Source organism: Ylistrum balloti, unplaced genomic scaffold (genome assembly GCF_031769215.1).
Source record: "Ylistrum balloti isolate Yb309-2 unplaced genomic scaffold, AGI_CSIRO_Ybal_v1 Utg371124, whole genome shotgun sequence".
In the NCBI taxonomy this organism is placed as follows: domain Eukaryota; kingdom Metazoa; phylum Mollusca; class Bivalvia; order Pectinida; family Pectinidae; genus Ylistrum; species Ylistrum balloti.
In genome coordinates, this window is record NW_026782617.1 from 20,963 (window position 1) to 44,521 (window position 23,559).

Consider the following 23,559-nt stretch of genomic DNA (forward strand, 5'->3'; position numbering starts at 1 on the left):
CTTTCCTAAATTGGTATTGGATAGGAAATATCCTCTTGACTTTAAAGGATAAGATCCACACTGAAAGGTCTATTTATGGTTTTGACGAAGTATATATATATATATATATATATATTTATATATATGGAGAACATTACACAACTGAAATTCAATTGCTATTAACGTGCTAAATTAAGTGCAATCAAATTTGATCGCATTTTCAGTTTTTGCCGGATTAGCATGATGACTGAGTTAATAAGCGATTATTGATATATATATATATATATATCATATAATTCATAAAAAAAATATTTTTTTTTTATTTGTATTTTTTTTAATTAAGAGAAGCCATCAGTAATGACGAAGTATGCACCTGATGTAGCACATTCTAAATGTTTAAAAATGTCATGTTTCAATAATGAAGAATTTATTTTTACAATGTCTAGAAAACATGACAGTTTTCTTATTTCAATAATGTTCTACACATAAAAGTAACTGAGCATCATGCTTTTTAATGCTCACAGTTAACTAACTCTTTGTCAGGCTCACCGGTAACTTCTTTCAACAAACTATTGGCATACATATAGGGGAAAATATACACTTATATTGACTGATTTGTTTTTGTTTTCATACGAGGCTGAATATATCAAAGGGCGTTTCAAAATAGGTCACAAATCCCTTCAATTTCACTTTCAGATATATTGATTTATCGACCACGTCTATTGCATATATGAAAAAGAATTGGAAATTAAGGACACATCAGCCGCTTATTTCAATCTTTTCCTACCACTAAACCACAATGGACAGCTTACCACCAAGGTTATGATAAGCATGACGATTTTCATTTTCTCTTTGTTAGTTTTTCATTTCTGGATAGTAACATATCGCATCCAAATGTTAGTGTGTATACAACTCGCAGTTGATTCAATATCCGTAGACCCTTTTACAGTATAACTGACGGACAAACTCATAAAACAGTGTTGCAAACCATGCAGGTTGATGAAATTAATGGGGAAGTTGAATGGTCGTTATAGTGACGTCTTTGAGAAATATTCTATTTCTTTGTGTGATTGCATCTGAGTTTGGATTATAATTATGGTTTTTCAGGAATGTTTTATCACATCCCTGTCTCTTTCAAGAGTTAATGCAGTGACAACAGTTTGATATTGAATGACTATGCTTATCTATAGTCAAATACTGTGAAAAATCGTAATGAAAACTTTTTTAGATTAAAATAAAATACAAGCAAAATGTTACCCAATGCATATTACCACTACTCTTTGCACTCGTAAACAACGTGATGTAATTTCATGTATACTTTAATCATTAATGTATTTAATGGGCACCGCCGTGGTTGACATGACATATAACTCTCTTGTACAATATCATTAAAGAGAAGAGAACGCGTGCTTACACAAAAATCAATAACAGACTTTGCCAAGACTTGTAACAAAATGAAAACGGATTTCACCTGGCAGGTAAACAGATATATTAATGATAATCTCAGATTAGATCAATGATACAGATCAGCGTTATATAACAGTTCATTCTAATCTTAACGTCCTTTATAAGGTCAAGATGAACTTACATACTTTGAAATAAAACTCCCTGCGGTAAAGTTATCCTGCTCTTTTCCCCGACTGTGATTCACCATTGTATTATTTATGTTCTTACCCATTAAACTTGATTATTTGTATAACTATGCATTTATCTACTTTGCTCATTTAAGACGGTCAATATTACTAGCACAGGTCTATTTTGTTGCGAAACTGCTTATTTTCAGTGGAGAGAAAGCTACAATGGTTTAAGCAAAATATACGTTGTTATCGATCACAAGGACTTTATTAGGACACATGATGATTTTCAAATGAAGGAGATCAACATAATTTCATATTCAGCAAGAACTCCCGAGAACAGTATTTACCTCTATAAAGACATTGGTTTCAGGGACACTTCTCTTGTCTGTGGACTAACACTGCGCTCACAGACGGTAGCTGATGCACTGGGAAGCACACGCTCTGACAGAAAACATAAAAAGAATTGACGAGCGTATCTGACATCTTAATGAATACAGTCTCGATAAGACTGGACGTCTCTCGATCAGTTGACATTGTGAAAAACTCCCGCTGTTGTGAAAGGGTTTACTTCCTATTTGGATTCTTTGATCAAGATCTTAGGGAGCAAGTTTACAATGTCGGACAAGTACGTTCATCTACCTGCTACTTTCTATCGTATTATTCGTGTGAGGAAGGAACAGTGCGAAGAAAATGTTTTGAACAAATCACCCCCAAATGACGGTAAGTAAATGTTTCTATTTCTGTTACATTTTGATTCGATTGCATTCGATAAATATATTTTTTCAGGATCAGTTAACGTTCATCCCCCCTCCCCCCCTACCCTCCCACCCCCAAAAAGGTTAATATACGATGGTTTTCTGTTTATGTATTAAAAACTAATACTGAAATATTTTTCATTATCGAAACTACAGTGTTGTCTTCTGTAATTTTTCATAATATCATATTTTTCAAGTTGGTACATATTTTGTGTTTTTGTGTAGTTAAATAGTTTTTGACAACACTTTTAGTATTCTTAGAGAATTTGGAAAAGTAACTTAACATTTTCTTAACTTCAGTAATAGTTGATTGTTTGAGAGTTGTAACGTGTCCTTGATATTTAGTTATTTTCAGTTAATCTTTTAGTTTTGCATGGGACGTGTTATAACATTGAAATGTGTAATATTTTAGTTTCACGATTAATACACAATGTACGATAAACTGTGTTTTCGAGCTTAAAGAATATTTGATACCAACATTTGACAACAAAATGTTTCTTGTGGAAAATATATATGAAACAACAGGCCACCTTATGATTTGCTCAAATAGTTAGTTAGTTACTGTTGTGCCACTATCAGTTATCGGTAAAAAAGTTTTTCACACGAACTGGGACATTTTACAGACCTACCATACTATCCCGGAAATAAACCAAGGCTTGTACCTGACTTGGAAACGAAGTATTTGTCACAATAAACCAATTTGTACATAAAGCTTGTTTTCTTACTTGCAAATTAAGTTATAGACTGTTCTTTTTAATGGTTTAAAGATATGAAGCTACGAATGATCGGTAGGCAATTTGGCATGCACAACCATAGCTTGTTTAACTAATATTTTCATCAACATTCAACAATATTACACACATATATTTTACGTATGGGGTGGGAAATAGGCATTGAGGCTATATCAATTCATTTCCAAAAACCATAGCTGTTTCATTACTAATGATGATGAAGTTACTGCAAACCTATTTCAGTTAGCCAATTACTGTTATCAATACTGATAAAAAAAAGATATGAATATATCAGACATATCTTGATATAAAGACATCTAAACTCTAGAATCAGAATGAGGTATTTGTGTCTACATTTCGCAAGTTTGATGGGTTTTAACTGGTAATTTCCCTGTAGTGAAATGAAACTTTGTCCGGTTTGATTAAATTTTCAAGGAAAAACTGGAAACGTTGCTAGATAAAAGAGAACACATTGAAGCAGCTCTCCTCAATCTTTGAATCAGGTTAAAAAGAGTGGGCGGTATCGTGCAACATGCACTAATTTAATGCTTTATTTTGAAAGTGCCATTTTATCTCATAACAGCAGAATATTGGCCAGACCATTGGAATAGTGGCATAGTTTAGAATATAACATATATTCGATCTCTTTTACTCGGTCTCCTCTTAGGTTTCTTTAAAAGTATATCCTTCCCGAGCCACTTGGTGTAGTCTTTTTCAGCATGATAAGATACAAATGAATAACACCTTCCAGTACATATTTAGAATTATATACTGTTGAGCCAATTACTAGATTTAACATCACGCAATTATTTTGTCTTTCTAAGAGTAATCAGTGATGCCCATGGTCAATATTGCTAAAACCATAGGAGGCGAATGAGGAATACGAAAATTGATCGAAATGAATGACAAGAACCATGTGTGAAAATGAACATTCAATAAATTTCGTAACATGCAATATTGAATTATTACAAATGAACTTCTATGATAAATGTTTATTCTGAATCGAGTTATTTTTCGAACGAATTAAATCACCGTACATCATACTCATCTGGGTACTACATCATGTTATGAAAGAATATTCTATACTGTAATTCCAATCCTTATTAGATCAGAAAATGCAATTATGATAAATAAGTGATCACAATTGTTAAGCGACGGCACTTAATGGTACCAAAAGTTTCATTATAAATCTTGTAACGATCACTCATGCATAATACGTGACGGCTTAAAAACGAATAGAACATTTATCATGTTTTATAGTTTTTTGAATTTTTAAAAAGTAACACATTTATTTACAGCATTATCAAGGACAATATTTAGTGTTAAATCTTATCATATACCTCGATTATAACTGCTTTAAATGTTATAGATAATACACATTTTTTAATTTCATAGAAGTCGTCACAAGGATCTGTTTCGTTGTCCAGAGTCATCTGCCCTTGAATATTAAAACATTGCTATACACCTGTCCTGAAGGCCCTTTATGTAAAAGAAATGTACCTGTATAACCCTACGAGGTGACTAAACTTGCAATCTTTACATTTTCTCTCTTTGTTCTTCCTAATATCCCGTTTGACACTGCCTTATTTTTCGACTTGAGTTGAACGTTGTGATGATGACTTTGGTTTATATTTCTTTGTTTGAGCCACGAGTTTTTAATAAAATAGTAGTTACTACTTCTGCTTGACGTTCACTGCTGTGGTAGTGTAACTATTGGTTTGCTTGTTATCAGTATATTATGACAGAGATGGTTACACTAACATGTCGTGGCCTCCACATACATTAGGGAGCGCAGTCGAACCCTGCACGCAGTATATGTGATTAAGTGAAAGTGGGATAGACTTTCGAGTTTTATAACACAATGCAACGCATATATAAATCCCTTATGAAACTTAGAACAGAATGAGTTTAGGAGACCATTCATTAACATACGGCATCTTTCATAAATGTTTTGAACGTATATTCGGTTTAAGAGTGCAAGTTTTGCCCAATTTTACTTCTTGAATCTATTATTGAATCCATACTACTTCAATTTTCTTTTTAAACACCTTTACTTTTTTCAGGAATTTCCATGCGATTTTTCATATGTTACCATAGCCTAAATTCAAGTTTGGATTATGCTAACATGATGTATTTAATTATATTTAAATTAAGACAAGTGAAACATTATAAAGAATCATTGTAGGAGTTTATTGACATTAACATAAATACTTCATGTAATGTTCATATTGATTTCATTGAAAAGTGAAAACATGGAAATTTGTTTTGTTGGGGTGTAGATAAATTGTTGTATGGGGATACTTGGAGGCGGCGGAAACATAGATGATACAGATATTTTTCAAGTCAAATACTGTAATTTGTCGGATCTTCTGTTTCATATTTGTCTCGGTGTTGTTACGAGGATTAAATTGCATGTTACTCAATTTATCTTTATGTAGGCGTGCATGTATACAGGTATATCATTATGTTCGTGTTTAAAAAACATTTTCAAAGATTTTGGTTAACTGTTAAACATTTCCGCGCTTTCTGAAACGACCACACATATAGCGAACTTAGATTCCAACGTATATTAACAACTAAAGAAGATGACAATCATCAAAACATCGTGGCATCATATACAGTTACATGGATATGTTTCGTCATTTAGCTTGAACAAGGTTTTGTTAATTTCTCGATGCCTTCTTGCTTTTCTTAAAGAAATATTGTTAATCAAAATATGTTACTTTTCAATTGATGCTCATATTAGCCAGAAAAGTAGCAGACGCGCAAAGATCTTTTCTATTCCTACAAAATGGAACATCCGAAATATGCAATCAAATTCGTTATGGTCTTGTTCCCGATATGCTGCCAAGGAATAGACGTTTTACTCCCAAGTGGTCAAGCCCACATTCTCTGATATTAGCTGTCAACGTTTGAGTGACACATGTACCAGAGAATCCGGCTCTAATAGCCGTGACTGGGGAATGCCTCACGTGTATTTCAGGGAGCAGGCCTATCAACTAAAATCCAATCAAGTAGGTCATCCTTCCTGAAAAATAAGTCATTGTGATTGGATTTATGATGGTGAGATAATGAAGCCTATCGGTCAAAAGATATTTTTTCGAACATAAGTGATATCTGTTTCAATGTGCGATAGGTTATTGAGTTAGTTGAATTAAGAATGGCGCCTTGGAGCAACTGCTACAGTTTTATGTGAAGTTTAGATGGCAGATAAAAAAAATATCGTTGATAATTTACAAAGTTTCTTAACACTGACGTATTGTCAAGATAAAAAAAATTAAGAAAATATCAAAATGGCAACAGAATCAAAATTCAAACAGGAATTCCATAAAACCAGGGCAAAGAACGAACAACAGATACATTTACGCGGAGACTCTTGAAAAAGCACAAGGGGAATAAGACCAGGTATTCCGGAAGAGAAAGTGTATTCTGCCTCATCGACGACACCCGCCATGCAAACCTTGGTCAATCCAAGTCACGTTTTCAAATGAGAACAATAAATACAACAACGGAACCAACAGGCAAACCAACCAGCATCAGTTTGACGTTTGTGGTTTCTGTTTCAAGTGTCCAAATTGCAGTATTCATTATAAACATTTGCAATGGTAAAAGGAAAAAACAATAAAGAAATAATCAGCATTCAAACGAATTTAACTGCAGCATACATCTGTTTCTGTCTTTTAGGATGCCAGGGATCTAAATAACTGGCACCATCATGTAGCGATAAATTATTTAGATATTTTCTTTCGTGGAGGGAGAGGGGATGCATTTCGAGAGCAAGGATTATAGGGAAACGTCATGCATGGATGCCTTTGTTTGTGATAAGCCAAGTTGAATTTATTAATCAATTCTTAAATAAGCCTCAAGCCTTCAGGCATATAGATGATATATTCCGTGTGACATAGCCACTAGTGTAATATTATCTTTTCACATAGCTCATATTTATGAAAATATGAGTGCAAAACTCTTAAATCAGTTTCTGGTGTCTAGTACACATACAAACAAAAAGTAGAAAGAAGAAACAAACATGTCAACATAATGTTAATCCAAATTCAATAAAACTATGCTAAATATTAACAAAAGAAATATTTACACTGGAACTTCAGAAAAAGTATCTGGAGAAAAAGACCGGGTGTTCCGGGAGAGTAAGCGTTTTCTTCTTCACCGACGACATCCGCCATGTAAACCGTGGTCAATCATATTAGAGCAAGGTATAAAACAACGAAACCAACAGGAAAAGTAACGTGCATCAAACACGTCCAGCTTCATCTCACACAAAGAAATATGATTTTTAGGTGAAAAACATTCTGCATCACAAAAACCTCTCCTCACCCCTAGATTCGCATCTTCTGCGTCCAAATGAATTGATCACAGAATTGAAAAAAATAGATGCTGACTAAGTAGCTGATTTCATACATGGCTCTCTTTGCCAACTGCTGACACCTTGCTATCTCTGAAGTACTATCCTCTTCAACAATGTAACTGTTACAGCTTGTCTACGCACTGGATGCCAAGCTTTCTTGTAGTTCAGAAGCAAATGTCTTCTTGTCTATTAGTTAAGTGTTTTACTTACTTTGAAAAACCAAAGAAACCTTGATTTAGGGTCTGTATTCAATTGGCTGGATTTGGAACATAGCGATTCACTTCCATTCCAATGGATATTGACAGGATGAATGGGTACGTATTCATATGTGAGCTTGGCGTCTAACAGCAATACGACTCTTCATACCTACGACACCACAGACTCGAAGATGTAGATAACTGTATATAAGGTTAATAAGTTTTGCTGTTTGAATGACATTTTGTCCAACATTCTTTAGGATTTACGGGGAATTCTTGGGTAACCACGACTGAAGCTTTCATACTTCATTTTGAGATGAACCGGACGATTGTTTTTCTTCTTGATCAATCTGATATCAACGGAAAAAATAAGAATTATGTACAGTGTCATGCAATAAATATTTATGAAGCTGATGGAGTTTATAAATATATTTGTGTATGACTTGCACTTTTCGATAAAAATAACATGGACCAATATGACCTAATTAACTGTGAGAGTCGTCTTATCTTTCAATAGTGAAGTGACGTAAATGGTCTTATAAGTGATAAATCCATCAAATTCAAATGTGAAATGAAGATGCTTGTTCGTTAATGACTCAAACATTCTCTCAAGTGACAGCGCTATTTTGCCAATGGGCATACATACTTATCATAGTCAAATGATAAATAGACATACATCATTGTGAGAGATAGGTGTACACGAAAGTACCAGTGGGCCTCTTTTAAAAAAAGGACGGATTGCGGCGCATAAGAATAAAAGTAATGTGTTGCCAAGTTGAGGTTAAGGAACAGAACAATAATTTAGAAAATAAAATATGAAGATGATACAATAGATATAACGGGATTATCGAATACAATTATTTTACCCTGTCAGGAGACATTGAGGATGGCCCCAGCAGTGAATGCTGATTTGAAAGCCAGCGAAATGACATCTTTAAAATATTTTTGTCCTCCTTTTGTGAACTATTAGTTTTCAGCATGCCTTGAGGCCTGCCCAGCAGGACTTTTTTCGCTCAGTGAATGTTGATTTGAAGGCCAACGAAATGAATTCGTTGTCTTAATTCCAACACCTATGATAAAATCTTTCCTCCGCTTCTGCACTATTATCATCATTTCTGAAATTAATATTAACAGCTCGTTCAATCAAAGAAGTGAATGAATTTTCTCCATTTATGGGAAAACCTCCATGAAAAGTCCTTTACCTACTAATTGCTGAATTAAGCTGATTTGGAAGTTTAATAGGACCACCGTAAAGACACTATAGTGTGGTATGGTGCCATGTCTTGCTGAGATATTCGAGAGATATCTGGATAGCGGATCCAGGTGTCTTGGACACCGTAGGCATGAACATAAGTAAGATGATAACAACCTCAGCTCCCAACCCCAAAAAGGCAAAAAGATCCTGTTCATGCCATTTTGTGGATCAAATAAGTCTGGCCTCGCGTTACCGCTGATCTTTCACGTGATGCAAGTTACTGTACTTGACGTATCGGAAGTGTAAGTGTACCTTTGATCGGAATTGTCTAAGAGAGAAGTATATTTAATAATCTTAAGATTGATTGAGGTTTGAGAATAGTACGCCTCTTTTTCCATTTCAATATCTGTTTAAGCCGACCAATTTGTTTTCGATAATCTTTTAAGTTTCGCGCACGTTTTGTTCCTAGTGTTGCTTTGTCCTACAACGACTAACGCTTTTGTTTGATTTGTAATTTGGATGTGTCTTTTATTAGATTAATGTCTAAAGGTGATGTTTACATACGTAATTTAACATTTCCTACATGTCTTGTCGTGTACCAACTTTAAGACTAATCAGTCTTTATTGACAAGACTTAGACTTTCTGATGTAAAAATAAATTGCATATCGATTATCAATATCTTCGATCGATTCAACGATGACATTTCTTGATCAAAACCACTATCATGAAAGAAAAATAAAGTGTATCTGATGGTTTAGAGTTTGAAATAACAAGAAGGGTTATATTGATGAAGCAAAGAGCGCTTCCTCTTTTGAAACGCCTAGTCTTTATTCACAAGGAAATTCTCATCGGTTATTCTGTATGCATTTCGTTCGTTCATATTTTGTATTCGTTTTGATGAATTGTATTAAGAATTCTTATTCGTCGTCACGTCTAGTTCCTGTACGTGTAGACTGACGTACTTGTATCATTAGCAGACACTTGAGGTTAGATTACCCGACAGCTTTTCAAATTAATGTCTTCGTCATGACAGCAAAACATTTTATTTTCAATCGGTATTACAGGCAAAGCACGTGCATAAAAAGTGGTTATTCAACCGTCAATCATTTGTACTCTGGAGACGACAGTTGTTGTCTATACTGTATATTTCAGACCGCAAAATAATGATAAAATTATTATCATTTATAGTTCGTCTCGCGGAAGTCGCGTACATAGTCCGTAGAGACATGTGTAATGATGAAATGTACTTTCCTTAATTTTCAATTATAGCAAATGTATTGGTTCATGTATAGTAAAATTATCAAAACATTGATATGATACGTCACTATTTTTAGCAATAAGATCCGCTTTCAGCAGGAATAAGGTTACTTTTGTTTCATTGCATTACCACTAAACAGATTTATTTTGGCAAGCAACTCAGACGCTATAGAAAAGGAAAAATACGCTTTTAATGAATTCTCATGTCTGCTTAAAAAACTGTGGTATTGTTACAGTTTTAAATTCAGTGTTAAATTTATTGCTAACAATTTAATAATGTCGGTAGCGTCTTCTTCGGTTAGTGGTGAACCATGACGATGATCCAGCTGCAGTATCCCGTTGATGACAAATCAATATGATTGCATTCTAACTGTACCCAATTGCGACAACATCATTCATTGATACCGACGTTACAGGAATCGAATATCAAATCGGACACGGATGCGAATAGGGAAGGGGTCACGAGCCAGACCACGTGGGTTGCATGATGGCTTGAAAGTAAAGTATAGTCTGATATGAATATCAAATTGATTCTTGTTTGTGAAATTAAGGTAAACCTCAAGAGATCTGAGTGGTAGACTGAATAGTCGATTTTTGTTACAATCGTATGAATTGACCCTCATCAATATAGTTATTTATCATAGTATGGACGGGTATTGTTCCAAATAGTATCTTCATTTTTATGTTATTGCAGTCGGAGGTTATTTTATGTATATATATACACTGTACAATATACTTAATTTGCCATAGTGCTTTTTTATATTTACCCACAAAGTCGGCGGATGCGTTGTAATTATATATTCTCGGAGATTGATGAATCGTCATCGTATTAGATATTTGTATGTATGTAGTCTCATGACATGAATAATTCATAAACGTTTCGACGATTCAACAATCATAAGAGGTGTATTTACAAATGACATTAATACATTTATTTATTTATTTCCTTCCTTTCTTTTTTGTAAAGTATTCCGTCATATTCGTTGTAAAATATATACTTGTAGGCGTGGCTATAGAGACAGCGATTTTATCAGAAAAATGTCTTCGGCAAAATCAATGCGCTCATAGAAACAGTTAATTTAACTCAGAACTTTAAAGAAGTTCTTTTTTGAATCCTGGAAGCTATTGACTTTTGAAGACCTTTTGAAAATTGCATTATCACACTCCCTCGTAAATCGTTTATAATATTAAATGTGAGACTTGATTATAACTCTTTGTGATAACAGCTAATTTGAGAATGGTTTGACACGAGGATTGAGCAAATGGCTTCAGAACAAGCACGCAACAAACGTTATGACGTCAGTATTGTTACTGACCACAGGGAAGTATAACATTTTAACATTTACAGTGCAAATATTCATTATTGTGTTTTTACAGATATTTCTTTTGTGCTTTTCTGATAAACCTAAAATCAATATCACCAATACCAAGGCAGAAATAACTAATTACTAACTACTGACCTTCTGAAGCCGAAGGATAATGGACATTCGCATATAAGACGAAATTGATAAAACCTCCAAGTGCATCTACCCGTGTTTATTTTAACTTTTCTTTTGACCATTTTGAAGTTTTTTGGTTCACCTCATAGTCTTTAGCTTAGGACAAAAATCTGTTTGATGCAGTTTAATTGAATATTTGGCTCTACTATATCAAATTCTAAGTTTGTATAGCTATCGTGACACACACTCCTCCCCCTAATCTATTGCTACCTGTTTTGTATATAGAATTAGCTTTTTGTGCATTAAATATTATGAAAGTTGAGTGAATGGTTTACGATGTTTTGGTTGACTTTTGCAACTCAATACGATTTTTTAAGTAAACCCTTGTGTCGAAGCGTTAGATTCCAGGACGAAAGATTCCGTAGCAAAACGTACTTGGAATACATTAGCTTCTATGTATGTGAACATTGTCATCGACTTTAAAAAGTGTGACGAGCATAATCGCCGCTATGTCGATATGTCTGCAAGCTCCTTCATCATTATTTATTTAGAATGGGCCCATTCTGATCTATTTCAGAAAGACTGGAAGGCATGGAGGTATGTCTTTTCAGAAATGCAAGTTGTTCTTCCGGTTACTACAGTATATAGCTTTAACAATTATGTCTTCACTTGGTAGTTAACTGTCATTCATACATATCTCACAACGTGTAAGTGTGGGTGTGTGGGTATGTGTGAGGATGTGTGTGGGTGTGTGTGAGGATGTGTGTGTGTGTGTGTGTGTGTGTGTGTTTGTGTGTGTAATAGGTGTGTGTGAATTCGAAAGAAATGTTGGACCGAAAGGGGATCAATGTCATTTTGACGATTCTTCCTCATGTTTTGGCAATCAAACATTGCAGAAGCTTTAAATGTAGTTCAGACATGAAATCGATACAACTGGGGCGAATATGCCAATGAATAAAGGAAAGGCTAAAGAAATGCATGCCAGTAAGTGGAGGTTTCTGGAATGATAAAAGTCTACATCGGCAATACCCGCTTTGTAAAGTACGTTCCAAGACGAATAATGCCAGGTTCTCAGTGTGGGAAACGACGAAGTTGATGTTAATTTAAAGCTGTGTATACGGGAGTTTCGCTGGCATTACTGTTATCGTCTTAAAGACAATAGGCAATGTTTTGTTGATAATCCTGCACTCTGTCTTTATTTTCTGTAACTGTTACCTCCCTCGTGTGAATGCACAAAAACGTTGCTACGATGATACAGGTGTCTCACTGTCCGATTATTAGATTAGTCCGAAATACGAGTACATTCAGCGATATAAGATTTTTTCCCTTCTTTTATAAATGTAAACAAATATTTGTTTGAGTATACTTTGAGTATCAGTTTTCGGACCATCCGTAAATAACGGTAGAGGTAAAGGGTCGCCCGTCGTAGCTTTTTCTATACTCCGATATACAGCACTTTGAAAATACAACGACAGGTCAGGGTTATCGATTCTCTTACTTTGATTGGTAGATGCTTAAATCTACCGTAGAACATTCTTTTCCAAGACGATTTTCACTGAAAAAAACCCATATAACCGTTTTTTTTAACGATGGCTACATTGTAGTCAAAATATGTATTTGTACTGTACATCATTAATGGTGTGTTCATGGGAACATTGCCATCTCCCACTGCTTGCAATTGACTGCTCAAATGGAATGTGATTGTTTCCAGCACATTACTGATGAAAACATTTTTTTTCAAACAGTGGTATTTGAAATAAACATAGCTCAAATGATTTTCAATACATTTGCCATTGTGCATACTCCCTAACTATTGCTAACGTTTCATCTGACACCCGCTGTTATTAAAAACAAATAAGGAATTCCTCGGTTCTCGTTGACTGACTTGACCAATCAACGTCAATTTTGATCACAATTCTAACCAATATGTCGGCCGTGACATTTTGGCGAGCGCAGTCTAGCGGAGAAATATTGTAACTCATGCAGTTAATTGAACCTTAATACAAACTCAAAACAGTATCTATTTGTCTTATTTCTGAAGGGTATACAACTACAACATAAATAAACGATGAGTTTTGTTCACAACTTTTAAAACTATCTTATTTATCGTTGATAACATATGGATAAATAGATCAAGGATTTTTCATCAAACTGGCGTATTGTTGCATCTCCCATTGACAGCCTCGCTGTGATCTTGCTCGAAGACCCTGTCCTAACGTGTTTGTAAGACTGACACGTTCTATTAAGATACTGAAAGAGGCCATAAAAACTTTCGCATGAAAACATTCCCCATACATTTATTCATTTAATCGCCATAGAACGTGGCTGGCAAACACAGTGAGTGATCTGTAAACAACAGCAGGCCAGAATAATCGCTCCTGGTACAGAAACTAGATGGGGATAGAGATAAGTCAGATATTTATTGACTCTCTTTTATTTTATTCATAATAATTACGAAAACAGCCTGAAACAAACGAGCATAAAGAAAAATAATTTGATATTGACTGCAAGTGTTATATTTATTTCATCAAATGTAAAATGAAAGAAGAATTAATTATTTTCATTTCTAATTGATAGGAATTTGCCATACTTAAGCTATCGAAATCAATTTCGCTGAAGTCAGTGTAAAAGACCTATTGCTTTTCAATATTTTTGTGAATACAATGATTATGGATTTGTGTAAAGGAACGATTAAGTCCTGGAAGTTTTAGCTTTTCCAAATTAAAAGAAATTGACCACTTTTCATTTTTGAAAGGTTATTGAATTCAAGTGTTAAATAATTTGTTTTTTCGACGTGGTTAAAAATTCCCAGGAGGCGATTTTTTTGTCACCAACCCTATTAGATGTTGTGTCAACACGACATTATTTCTAATGCTGTCATTTCACTTGTTATTAGGTCGTCAGTTTTTGCTTTACGTAATTGATGGCGTCCTGTTGATTGCAATCGCATATTTCTATTTCTACAGAAGTCGCAAGTAATTACACCATGAAACGCGTCACAGTGAGATCAGCATTGTTCATACCGAACAGATAATAAAAAACATTCCAAACCGTTTCAATGTTCGTCATTTAAATTATAGTCCCGATTGTTTATTATAAAAAGTAGTACTCTGACACCCTGTCTTATTGAACAAGTTAGTAAGATCTTACCAGCTATCAATATGGTCAGCTTATTACTGTACATATAAAGGTTTAAAGACAGCAAAGAAAATACTGATATACCAAACGGAATTTTAATTAAAACTCGAAAAAAATAAATGAACCTGAGACAATATGTAAAGTCGATTAACACGAGACACAATACCACCCAGAACTACAAGGACAATAAGTCAGATGTTCCGGAAACGTCAGCGTCTTCTGCATCATCGACCACACCCGACATGTCAATCTTGATCAATCCTAGTAAGTAATTACACGTTCCCAAATGAGCACGAGGTAGACAACGACGTAATTAATGAGCATCAAACACGTCCAGCTTCTTATAGAATAAAGAAATAGATAAGAAATAAGATCACTCTGATGACCTGAAAACTATTTTCATCGGCTTGCATTTCTCGCGACCCTGTATTGTCAGTTGTTGACATCTAACACGAACATCGTGGTATTGAAATCAGACCCTTGAATATCGAATCAACAGCGATATGGAAGCATGGAAGATGTGATTTCTGACATCTGGATAAAAAAACTATAACAGCAAGTTCACTGTTATCATTGTGTACTCGATCAAAGAACCATTAAGATTCATATCACTTTGTTGTTCTACTGGAAAATTATATCTATTACAGGTATTAGCATTTTAGTCCGCTGTTAAAAACCATCAAAGGCGGATCAGATCAGATGCTCTTTCAAATGACATGTCACTTTATTTCTACATCAAACATCAAAGATGATTCGGAATGATATTTGTTTAGAATCCATTTCCGAAGTTTTGATATGTGTTTTAATGGTATCATAAAGCTTAATTTGTTTTAATAGCAAGAAAAAAAATGACAATTCAGAGCAGTAATTTATTTCTGAAGCGAGACAAAGGAACACTGAATGCCATTTTGGTATTAATACCGACATATATTCATCGAATGTGTCTGTGTATAACGCCACCAGCTTTGATGTTTATGCAATTTTGTGCATCAACTCATGGATAATCAATGATGTATCTTAAGTGTAGTAAATTCTTAGGATTACCTGAGATTCTGACGTCAAACATGATCTCATATTCCAAATAATGATATCAGTGATATATGTAACTGAAATTTTTGAAGCCAAAACAGGACCGGTTATAAAAAAACTTCTCCCAAAACAGTTTTAATAACAATTATTATATCAACAGCAGCAGACGGCATTCTAATGACATCCTATGATATCTTAAACTTGATTACTTCAGATTTTGACGTCAATCCTGATCTCATATTCTAAATAATAACATCATTAATATATACATCTGAGATTTTTGACGCCAAAACAGGACCAGTTTTAAAAAGCTTCCCCGAAAACCACAGCAACAGACAAAACGTCATTCTAATGTGATTTTATACCTCAAAACGACAATTGTGAAGATGTTTAGCTATTATACTTGTATAAGTTTTTTTTCCAAAACAAATATGACACGAAGAAAATTTATTACCAAGACAATTTTCATTTTTTTTCAGTTTCAAAATGTTTCGATTTCTATTGTTTGTACTTTATATGTAGGATGTTGAATGTTTTCTTTTTGCTCTGTCGAAGTTTAATTTGTCCAAGAAGTAAAACATTAATCTGTGATATTGAAGTTCAATCCTAATTATTTCATATCTCATCTGTTAACAACGGTACATATCTTAATGACGAGGATTCCGGAATATACACGTATACTTGACGCTCTTTTTAAATAATCTGATTTACAGAAATTACGAAATCAAGTGCATTATGCAACTAGTGTAAATCCCTCTCTAGAATATGACATTTCTTTCGATCGTTTTTAAATTTGAATTTCAGTCTCATATGTTTCAAAATTGAGAACCATAGCAACACTGACTCTTATAAATAGATAAAAGCCGTATGGTGAAGTTTCATTCATTGTTTAACTCTGCTTTAAGTAAATTTGTATCGAAAGGTGTTATTCGCATGAGTGTCCATTACCATACTGATGTGCAATGTGTCTTATTCTTAATTTTGTATCGAAAGATGCTTTCTAATCTTGTGTCTTTTCCATAATTAACAGAGACAGAAATACCAACATGGCAACAAAATAATAATCAAAACTCAAAATTCCACAAAATATAAACATTTACACGAAGACTCCTGAAAATTACAAGGAGAATAAGACCAGGTGTTCCGGAAGAGTAAGCGTCTTCTGCTTCATCGACGACATCCGCAATGGAAACCTTGATCAATCCAAGTAAGTGATGTCACGTTCTCAAATGAGAGCACGGTATACAATGACAAAACCAACAGTAAACTAACGAGCAGCAAATACGTCCAGCTTCATGCCACACAAAAAGTAGAATATTTTCTCAATGATATCACTATGGTGACCATAAAATTTCCCCATCATTTTCATTAACCAGCAGCTTTAAACACCATGTGTCACGAGTTTGTCCGTCAGTTGACAACTTCTTGCACGAAAATCTTGATCATGGGAATAGGTTCATGAATATCAAATCAACTGTGACAAGTAAATACTATAGGTGGGAGATGCAGGAATATTGCTGTTCAGAAATGATAATTCACAGTAGGGAAATGAAACCATCACGTTTGTAATACAGGTTGATGGAGAGCTGTCCATGTTCATTTCGTTGTAGGAAAAGATCGAGATAAGCTCTTGATGTAGAAGAGTCTCTCGTATCTATGATGCCCAGTTCTGGTTGACATATACAATGGACGTAGTAAATTAATTTCTTGTTATTTAAAAACAAGACATCTTCAATATATCTGAAGGTGAAACTAAACGACTTGATAAGGTCTCTGTGACATGTATTGATAAGATCTCCAATATTTCAGCCTAAGAGTCTGTCGTATCTTTGAGCTCCAGATCTGATGGACATACACGATGGATGTATTCAATAAATTAAGGTATGTCCATTACCATACTGATAATTGTTCACGTTACAGTACATGTATATATGTATTACGTTAATTTAACCTTTACTTTTGGGAACAGTTCTCCATCCTAGAAAGTTGTTCAGATTTGAAGAGAAGGTACAAATTGATATTCTGAAGCCGATAAATATCAGATTAATAAATTCATTAAGATTGGTGGCGAATTTCCAATGTCACGGAGAGATTAAAAATCATCTAATGTTCAGACTGAAGGTAAGACAATTACGTTATCTGTATAGCTCATTTAGTACTTTAATTTATTGCAGCAATGCCTTGCCCATCTCCATATCGTAGAACATTTGCTATCCCCCCTCCATTGCCAAGATAAGCATGTTATACAAATGCATCGGTATGGTCATCCTGGGGCCATACCTTATCAAATCGGGCATGGATAAATATAGTGATTTTTATCTCAATACTATCATTTTGGTCGATCATATACAAATGTAGCGTCATTTTGAAATTATCAAATATAAATGAAAATTTTGGAAAGGTATTGAATAATGAAGCCAATGTACCTTCCTACTAAGATTTTTTCACATTGCAAGACCAATTTTGATTTCCCTCCGTCACTTCTAATGTTTTAAATTTAGGGATCTTGGTATCACTGACGGAATGGACGAAACAGTTGTTTGATGCTGATTAATTATCAGACTCGGCTGTATTTCATCTTTTATTTGTATTGAAAGTGTTATTTGTGTCCTTGTACAATCTATTCAAAAGAAAGTAAATTAGATGTGTATATTTTCTACCTTGGCATTTATCAAATAAATGATTTGCTCTAACTCAGTAACAGTCAAGGTCAATAATAGTGATCCTTAGCGACAATGTGACTATACATGTCTCTTTTGATTTCGTAACCACTGAAGTTGCCTACGAGGACCAGGGTCCCTAAATCTGACTGTTAAAAATAAAACAAAAAGACTTTAAGTACTCACGTACTAAGATGTTTTTCCTTCATCATAGAATGAACAACATTTTCCCTCATTTCCCTGTGAAAGGGAGTTTCATCAATGAGGAAAATTATTTAGAAAGCAGTGTTGAGACTCTCCATCAATCAACGTGCTATCTCAGACTCTAAAAGACGTAGACGCTGGCACGGCTGAATCGATCATGCATATATCTATATTTCATAAAGTATTAGAAAATAGACGAATATATGATCCATATATGGCCTTGTCAATACGGCTTCTGTGAAATATTAAAAGGTGTGGCTGACCTTTGTACACTTAGCGAAGATTGAATTAAGTTATAAAAAAGGAACAAGTGATTTCTAAAGTCTCTAAATGGATATTCGTGTATTTCGCCGGAAAGCATGCATCACACCCTGTTTGACCTTGGATCCTTTGGCCTGTATGAGGGAATTTCGCCTGAAGTCCTATATCTTATTCCATCTTGCTAAGTAACGCCTGTTTGAGATTGATTGATATCGCTGATAGATTAGTTGTTTTAGGGGAGACAGCAATAAATACCATTGACCTTGGTAACATCTCAAGAATATCTGTTACTTTGACGTTTTTATATTAGCAGCATAACTCATATATCTTAAAAGGAGCATTTGGAAGGTAATATATTTCTTTTTGTAATGACAGCACACATATATTTTAATCAATTTTTTTTTAAATTGACAGCTATTTATTCCAAGCTTACACGCTAATAAAAATGATTGAAATCCACATACAAACTTAATGCGTATTTCTGATTTTTGCGAAATACTCTGTTTTACGTAAAAATCGCTATATTATTCCAAGTAACCACCAACACATCGCGACGACTGTCTTTGCGCATTAATTATACGGCTTCCATTTCAAATTACACAGGATTAAAGTACTGATGTGGCTAGAAACGTAGTCACAGCATATATTTCATATTTCAATTACTGTAAACAGAATATCCCTATTTAAAAAGGCCAGGAAGTTTGAAAATGATGATCACACAAAATAAGACCTTGTGTTACAGATGCATAAGCGTCTTCTGCTTCCACCAAATATTTTTTTTATCACCCATAGTGAGCAATGCTACGTTTCCAAATAAGAACAGGGTTAACAGCAGCGGAACCACGAGGTCCATTAACGAGCATTAAACACGTCCAACATTACTACTGTAAAACTTTCCCTTAACATTCATTAACCTGCTACTTTCGAAATACTGTTGTGAACTTGTCAGCTGCCAACGTCTTGCGACATGCACACACAGCAGGATGGGGATACAGAGTCGTTGCTATGCAGAAACAGAAAAATCACAAGAGGGAAATTGAAATACATCCCGCTTATCATATGGCTTGGTGAAAGCTGCCCCTGAAAGTTTCGTTGAAGAGCTGGATTTCCTGATTATTATACAAATTGTGTATTATAAAATGGCAAACTGACAAGATTTCTTTCTTAATATTTCAGGCAGATTTCGTCACTCATAGTATTGAACTACAAACATATAAGAGATGTTGCGACATCGTAATTCCTTCATTAATGGATACTTGAAAAGGTTGAAGTAACCTTACATATCTTTTTTACAGTCAAAGCAAAACTTATTAACACACCTATATTAAGGTAGTTCCCAAGAGTCATTTGAATTTTTAGGTTTAATTTCCTTAATGCAATTGCATTCAGAATGCAATAAGAAACCTGTGTGTTCTTGAAATTAATGAAATGCTGAATGGATGACATTGGCTGTTTAATCTGGAAAACAGATATCAAAATCAATGATAAAAAGAAGTTAAAGACATATGTACGACTGCAGAATCCATTAATGTTATATGATATATCGAATTAATTAAAACAAAGTTTACGAGATTGCCTTAAAAGTCAGACTTATTTAAGTGTATGAGTTTTAAGTAGGGAAACTATATACGGAGAAATCAATTTGTTGTGTTGTATCTGCTTAAACAATTCTTCCTATCTACGCGTTATAGCAACCGATATCATGATTTACAAGAAAATGTTGGACCTATTTGATCCTCGTTAGTTTGCCTTTTGGTTCCAATGTTGTATACATTGTTCTCATTTGAGAACGTGTCTTTACTTTCTTGGATTGACCATGGTTTACATGATTGGTGTAGTTGATGAAGCAGAAGACGCTGACTCTTCTGGGACACCTGGTACTATTCTCCTGGTACTTTTCAGGAGTCACCGTGTAAATCTTTGTTTTGTTAAGTCAAAGTTTTTATTACATCATGGATATCTGTATTACAAGGGGGCCAAACAGCCATACAGAACCATGAGCTTTTTCTGTACCTTCTGAAAATTATCTTTACCATATTCTTTTTCCTGTACTTTTGATTTTGTATTCAGTGCGTTACAAGTTTGCATATTGTGTTAGACATTGCAAAAGATTCAATTAAACCTTACCAGAAATGTTAAATCTGCGAGGATACGCAGCGGAATTTCTTGCTCAGACATTGCATTTGTATATATGATACCTTATATATTTTTCAGTTCCGATTCTTATTAAACATTTTACTTCTTGTTGATGTTTAAAAGTCTGATGAGTTCCAATATTGAAAGATGGATGTTATTATCTACCCCATAAATCGTCTCAGCGCACATCCTGTTACCCTTAATCAATGAAAACAATACAAGCGTGATCGCAATGGGGTTTTGAATAGATAAAATGAATATACTTTCCACACGGAAACTGTTCTAGTTAAAATGGAAATAGTGCCGTACTGGGCATTTCAGTGTCATATTTGCACTAAGTAATGGTATCGATAAAATATGTTTTCTACTTATTTTTGTAGAAAAAGTGAAACAGGAACCAAACATAATTACCAACATTGTTGCATATGATAACGTAAACCATGTTGAACATCTGTTTAAATATCCACCCGATTCGTTAATTAAGTACACGACAGACTTTTCTACATCAACTGTTTATCTCGATCTTTTCCTGCAACGAAACCAACACGGACAGCTTTTCAGCAAGCTGTATGATATACGTGATAAGCATTTCTTCATAGCCAGATTTACGTATCAAATACGCGACAGTCTCTTTTACATCAGCCCCTTATCTCGACCTTTGCCGTTTCTGGATAGTAACAACCCTGAGTCCCAAACCTATGGTGTTAACATATATCATTTGATTCTATGTTTAACGATTTGGTCCCATTATCAAGAATTATTTACAAGAATTCTTAAACCGACAGACGTGCAGGTTGATGAAAAGTATGAGGGAGTTTTACAGACAGCATCGTCTATGAAAACGTTTCATAGTCGTCGACATCGTTTGAATGGTTTTCGTTGTTATCAAACCAATTCTCATTTGGAAGATTCAGATTGCGTCTTCCGTGAAGCAAGATATGTTTACTCTTCAGGAAAACCTAGTCTGTATCCGTGTAAAAGATTCTGCTGTATATATTATCGTTCTCGTTTTATCGATTTTGTTTACACAAGTACTCTTATTTTTCATACGATATGTTTAAATTTACACAAATAAATATCACATGACATGACTCAAGGAACAAAACAATGTTCATGTTTCATAGAATCTGCACTGCATCTGATATATCTAACGAAACAATATTTGCAAATGGGTACTTCATTCAAGTCAAATATCAATTCACGAGAAATCATTGCATAAAACAATTTCCAAAGCAAATACAATCATGGTGCATTTTATACCAGTTCAACATATAGAGGAATTGTTGGCATTTTTGAGGAAAACAATCAAATTTTATAAACTTAGTTGGATGCAGCCATTCATGTAACTTCTGATTAGATTTTTTTTTAACAAGGCATCAGGTAGTGAATGCAATGTATTAATAGAAACACTCAAAACTACGCTAACTATCAATCTCTAACGCATTGTAACATCCTGTCTGTTATCTTGTTTTGTATAGTATGCTATTTCCTGTTATTTGTTCGGCAATGCTCATCTCTAGTAATCAGGACAGTATGACATTATGTCTAAAGCTGTCGTTTATATATTCTGTATATGCATAATTCAGCAAAGTCTTCCTTGTCTGGAACTAAAATAGGATTTAATGAGTAAAAAAAAAAATAATATATTCCACCTGAATCAAGTTCGACGAAATTAGGTTAATATACAATCAAACGAAATATTTTGAAAAGATCATTGAAAACGTATAAGAGAAATACGACCAAAAAGGGAAAACATTTTGTTTTGCTTCATCCACGATACTCACCATGAAACATTGTCTAATGGTTAGACCTCATGGGTAAAAATTTCAACAAAAATCGATCAGTCACACCGTCTTTAGTCGCAAGCACATAAACAATTGAAAAATACTGTTATGAATCGGAACAATATTGTGGAACTGTTATTGGAGCTGAGGGGCAATATATCACTTACACATGTAGATATATATTTGACAACTAGATAACCAGGGCAGCTCCACTTTCCTGACTTGTTTTGACTTTTGTAATATCTTAAAGATAGCAGGTAGTAGACACTGCTGGTGGAATTTAAGTCCTAGAGGTTTGCAGTTACCTGCTACCCACGTTTTAATTCACTCGCATAGTGGAACGTTTCAGAAAATACACATGTACTTGACGCTTTTCTTATTTGATGTATGAAAATAATGAAATTTATCTAATTATGGGGCTGCTGCACCTCCCCGTCTTGATCGTGATTTGGATTTTCCTCTGCCATAAGCTTCATAAGCTTCAAAATTTTGGCATCACTGATGAGTCCTAGAAGGAAGCTGTATGACGCAGTTTAATTCATTGTTTGGCTCTACTGTATCTCACTCTAAATTATGAAAAGGTGCAATTCACTTAAGTATCTTTCGTAGAAGCTGAAAAAATAGAGCAACACATATTTCTTATTTATTTCATCTCCTTAGATCCAGGCCCTGAAAACAGTTGTATGATGCAGTTTAATTCATCATTTAGCTCTGCTACATCTTAATGTTAAATTTGCCGTTTAAAAGGTGCTATTTATCTGTATGTCTTGTGTACAATCGTCAACAAGAAATTCTTACATAAAATCAATAAACAAGGACAGAACAAAAATACAGAAAAAAACTTCTAAAAGAT

The 23,559-nt window shown here is 34.3% G+C and overlaps 1 protein-coding gene across 1 annotated transcript in view; it reads left to right on the plus strand.

Annotated features, from left to right (window-relative positions):
- Positions 1 to 2,170: 2,170 nt before the first annotated feature.
- The window catches only part of LOC132560856 (calcitonin gene-related peptide type 1 receptor-like), a 62,743-nt gene continuing 41,354 nt past the window's right edge, over positions 2,171 to 23,559 (plus strand). The window contains exon 1 of the mRNA XM_060225560.1: positions 2,171 to 2,276. Coding sequence (XP_060081543.1) covers positions 2,171 to 2,276 — 106 coding nt within the window. The remainder of the gene's footprint in view (positions 2,277 to 23,559) is intronic.